This window comes from Salvelinus sp. IW2-2015, linkage group LG10 (genome assembly GCF_002910315.2).
Source record: "Salvelinus sp. IW2-2015 linkage group LG10, ASM291031v2, whole genome shotgun sequence".
In the NCBI taxonomy this organism is placed as follows: Eukaryota; Metazoa; Chordata; class Actinopteri; order Salmoniformes; family Salmonidae; genus Salvelinus; species Salvelinus sp. IW2-2015.
In genome coordinates, this window is record NC_036850.1 from 15,197,569 (window position 1) to 15,202,474 (window position 4,906).

The 4,906-nt window shown below is 40.9% G+C and overlaps 1 protein-coding gene across 1 annotated transcript in view; it reads right to left on the reverse strand.

Moving 5' to 3' along the window:
• Nucleotides 1-421: 421 nt before the first annotated feature.
• Nucleotides 422-4,906, reverse strand: part of LOC111969350 (alpha-parvin) — an 8,404-nt gene continuing 3,919 nt past the window's right edge. The window contains exons 3-12 of the mRNA XM_070445406.1: nucleotides 4,761-4,870; nucleotides 4,464-4,604; nucleotides 3,331-3,446; nucleotides 3,172-3,230; nucleotides 2,130-2,149; nucleotides 1,919-1,980; nucleotides 1,764-1,832; nucleotides 1,559-1,660; nucleotides 1,380-1,452; nucleotides 422-512 (exon numbers count right to left, since the gene is read on the reverse strand). Of these exons, the coding sequence (XP_070301507.1) occupies nucleotides 436-512; nucleotides 1,380-1,452; nucleotides 1,559-1,660; nucleotides 1,764-1,832; nucleotides 1,919-1,980; nucleotides 2,130-2,149; nucleotides 3,172-3,230; nucleotides 3,331-3,446; nucleotides 4,464-4,604; nucleotides 4,761-4,870 (829 nt within the window). The 3' untranslated portion in view covers nucleotides 422-435. The remainder of the gene's footprint in view (nucleotides 513-1,379; nucleotides 1,453-1,558; nucleotides 1,661-1,763; nucleotides 1,833-1,918; nucleotides 1,981-2,129; nucleotides 2,150-3,171; nucleotides 3,231-3,330; nucleotides 3,447-4,463; nucleotides 4,605-4,760; nucleotides 4,871-4,906) is intronic.

Sequence of the window (4,906 nt, forward strand, 5' to 3'; positions counted from 1 at the left end):
CTTCTGACTTCTTTCAAAAGATGGAAGTAAATACTTTGATAAGRACAAACCCAGCTGTCATACATTCCATACATCAGTATTCTGATCCTTCATGTAGTTGCAAGTGAATCCAAGTAGACTTCAAACGGTGTCGGCCCGGAATGACATGGTCAAGAACAATTCAACATGGCAATGACTCAACAATACGACGGCATAATCAATAATTCATTAAGTTAACRTTCAATAATACTGAAATATATCTGTCTTTTCATATRCAAATACTTTACAACATACTGTGCTGTACTGGTGTTTTAGTGAGCCTTCAGCAGGACACAGCTAACACAGGTGTGCTCTCCCTATTAGATGCATCGTGTTTGCCCTGAAATATAGATCTAAACAGGGCATTTGCTTGATAGATACGTCGATATAACTGAATGAACGGTGAAGTTCCCATCTTTATTCCACATTTCTGTATTTGGTGAAGAGGTTGTAGAGCACCCTCAGAGTAGACTTCAGGTCACAGTTCACAATATCTGCCAAAAGATCATAAAAACCAAAGTCAGACTTTAGTCTGGGAAACATTTACAAGAAAATAATCTAAAATGACCCAGATTCAGAGCTATGATTTACATGCGATATGTTACCTTCTTCAAACATTACCTGTAATTGGAACCAGCTCCTGTTGCTAGCTACTGTATACTTAAGACACAACACCTATAAGATCTGCATTAGCCCATTACATCCAGTGAGGCAAAACTGGCCTCTTTCATCTACACTATGAGAAAAGATGCATTATAAAAACAGATGCTTCCATGAAGCTGTTTTGATTGCAGTGTGCTTTCAGMAGGCCTATTGCTATAATTTGGCATGCAACCACCTTTAAATCAAAGCTAAAGGGGAACACTTAATGTTACAGCCCAATGCAGTCATGTGCCACTCACTGGTGCTTGACCGTACCATTAAAACTATTACAGGCCTCAGTTCAATTAACACAACGGTCACATAGTAATACCCAGGGGGAAAAAGTCATCCCACATCAAATAGGGCGGCAGGTAGCCTAGCGGTTAAAAGCGTTGGGCCAGTAACTGAAAGGTTGCTGGTTCGATTCCCCAAGCCGACCGACTAGGTGAAAATTCTGTTGATTTGCGCTTGAGCAAAGTAGTGCCTATAATTCGCTTTGGATAAGAGTGTCTGCTTGAATGACTAAAATGGAAATATTTCTCTCGGTTGTTATGATTAGAAGGCATGTTCTGATTATATATAGAGTGTTGAGTGAATACTGCCACAAGGGAAAAATATTGCCCTTCTTTTTAATATCCCGTAAGACAAAATGTTGAAAATCTGCTGTCATATATCTTTCTTTCAGAAACAATGTATGTGTACAGAATGAAGTCACCCACCCTCTGCTCGTGGCTTGGGTTTCTCCAGGCCGCCATCTTGCATCAGTTCAAAGGAGAAAGCCACATTGTGCACCTATATGGGAAAAGAGATCCAGCATGAGCCATGCCAGGCCATCAAGCAGCTCACTGTAAACTATTTGTAAGAGATGAAAATTAGTCCGATTTACAATGTAGCCTACCTTTTGGTCAAAATGCTCTGGCGTTAGGAAGAAGTTGAAGAGAGGAACAAAGTAGCCCTCAAGCAGTCCCATCAGRAACACCAGGTACACACCATCAGCAAACTTGTAGAAGCAAACATGACAGCTAGAAAAACATACTAATAATGACAATGTTCATCATAAAATCATAAGCAGGTATATTAAAAGGGAAACAAAGCCATCTCACCTGTGTGTCCAATTCAGACACCTCCAGGTTCAACTTGTTCAAGTGCTTGTTCACAAAGGTGATCAGAGTCTGCAAGAAGGGCAGGTATTCAGTCAATTTAAATGTTACACAAACAARGAATACCTTCMATTTTTWGAATTAGGATGGAGACTTGCCTTTTTCACCACATTCAGCTTGTCTGGTGCATGGTCAAACAAGGTGTCAAACGCATCTCGCTCTGAAATTGAATAGAYGTTAAATGATTACAATAACAGAATGTTCATTTTAGTAATAAAATAGTAATAATGTAATGGCAAACTAACTAAAATGAATGCATGGTAATATGACACATTTTTTATTTTATTAGAACAAAGTGAAAATGCTTACCATGTCTTCCTGATAGAGCCCTGCAAGAGAAGAGAACAAKGTATTTCAGCACTGGTATCGGACTGTGTAATCACAGTGCTGTAGAAAGACATTAGACGAAACAGACAAGTTCAAATGAGAAGACAAAATAAACTAGGACTTTGTTTAAACTGGAAAAAATATTAACTGAATGCAGATGGTCTAATCAAGACGGCCAGGCAGTAAGACAAACAAAGAGATTTGCGTTGTGGTTCTATCCCAGGAGCGGTCCGATCAAACGCTGTGTGGTGGGCCTGCCTGGTGGACATGTGCCCGGGAGGCAGTGGCTTGTCTTCACGGTCCAATCTRCCCCGGCAGAGACATGCTTCAGCAGCTGCTGCCCCTCGCAGGACAACAGCCCAGGGCCCCCTCCCTCTTATCTCCAGAGCTGATTRGCACCCGTTGGACCACTATTAATCAGATGCAGCTCCATAAAGCGGTGGTGTGGCTGGCAGGAGCAGAACCCCCGAACGCCCCTCCCCTCACTAAATCTGCCCATCAGCATGGGGCTCCAACTGTCCATATCAACCCCCCAAGGAGTTGGCGTGTCCGCATTGTCTTTCCGCTTTAACGCGAGACCGGGAGAAGCCGTTCCATTCCCCTCATCAGTCCCTCAATTGTTCCAACTGCTTCAATGCCCAGCGGACTCATTTGCTGACTAATTTGTAAACAGATATTTACAGACATGTGATTCGCCCAATAATCACCTTGTTTTGAATGACCTTTCCAAGGCAAAGTACATGATTGTGTTCGGTTCTCGTCCCTCATACTTATACCTCCATTAACTTCGAATATGGAAAGCAAATGACACAATTAACATAATCTTCACTGACAAGTTTCTAAGGCCTTCTTTCCTTCAACATTGGCCTTCATTTTCTTGGCTGCCTCTGTAAACAATTTTCCAACATTTTCTCTTCATACCCTGAGAGTCTGATAAAGGCCTTGTGGAAGACAGGACAAGTTGGGTAGTTTCATCCAGACATCTGTACATAGTTATTTAAAAAGGATGACAGTGAAGACATACTCCGTGTTCCCTGTGATCTCTTCCTGAACCTGGCGAGACTGCAGGATCCCCTCCCGTTTCTGTYGGGAAAAACAGACAATTATGACATTTGACAAAAATGTCACTTTTTTTCAGGGTTTCCCTTTTCATAGTACAAAATGTATCAGGAAAGGACTATACCTGTACAACCACAACTTGAATGGACACATGATCAGGTAGGCGGATGGGGGCGCGGCAGTGCTGAGACAGAGCCACCAATAAATGGAGAATGGCCACGATGCTTTTAGCATGGACAGCTAGGGGAGAACATAGGAAAGGAAAGAGGGAGGGAATGAGAGGAATGTTATAGTACATCCACCGGCATTGTCATTAAACAGATGATGCACACACTGGTGCACTGGAGCAGGGTTAAGATAAGAAGAAATGCAATTTTTTCCACAATTATCAAGATAGGTGACTCTCAGCTTTCACAATGCCAAGTTGAAGGTTAAACAAAGGTCAAAAACAAAACAATGATCTCAGTGTCAGGTACAAACTGAACTTGTGTCTTTGGGGTAGAAGTAATGTGCCTTTGTTAGAAACTGTAACAACCCATTCCATTCTTGTTGTCTGTAGTGTCAAAGCTATTCAAGTGACTGATACAACGAGCTGCAAATTACAACTTCTTGAAAGATAGAATTCCAAAATAAAAATGCAATATGATAATTTACCACAAAAAAATATTACATTTACTATTTAGAGAACCTGTATGGGAGGATATGAGTGAAAAACAAAGGGATTAGCTGTCCTTTGATCACAGTCAAAAACAATCCTATTGATTTCCTCAAGGGCTTTTAGATAATCTACAAAGGATAAAAAGAAAATTCAACTGCAATTTAAGAGAATTAGAGGGTTACAATACACCAAAGAATAATAAACCAATGGGGGAAAAAACATGGCTTCAGCATATTCTTAAAAAATAAACATGGCAAAAAACCTAATTTAAAAAGGACGTTTTTTCGTTGACCTGCTGAGTACCGTGACCTCCCACCACTTGAGACAGGGATTACTTCTATGGTCATAATGTCAGAGGGTCAGCAGGGTGCAGATTAGTCCAATGTGAACTTTCTCTGTGCCTCTCTGTCACCCAACAAAATGACCAAACAAGCAGGGTAAAAAAAATAACGACCTTATTACATTACCTTTACATTYTCTTTTACACACACCATTGGCATAATAATAATTMTGATCAACACATTCCAAAAAAACATTAACAAATTAATAGAATACCAGGGATTCGAATGAAACAGCGCTCTGTGAAACATGTCACCTACAGTCAATGGTCCATTTGATGTTTCTGATTGAGACCTTCAGAGTGTCGTTGATCTTCTCCAGAACTGTCTGCAGCTTCTGCTTCTGGGCTATCTCAGACTGGGTCACCTCAGCCACATTCAGCCTCTCACCCTCCAGCTTCTCTGTAACACAAAAATAAATAAATATGTTTTATTGTCACATACAACGAGAACACAGGGAGGACCATCAAATCCAATTGGAATCAGACAAATTCCAGAGAATAATGTGCTGCATTGCAAGCATAGAAGGGACGTTTTGGAGGGAATGAAATACTTTACCAAATAGTTTCTGGAGAACCTGCCCATCGTAGAGGTCCTCAGCCAGGTCTTTGACAATGATTCTCTCCCCCACCAGCACATCATTMATCCAGTCTATGAGTACCTGCATACAAAACATTATATGGAATTTAACAGGCACATACAAA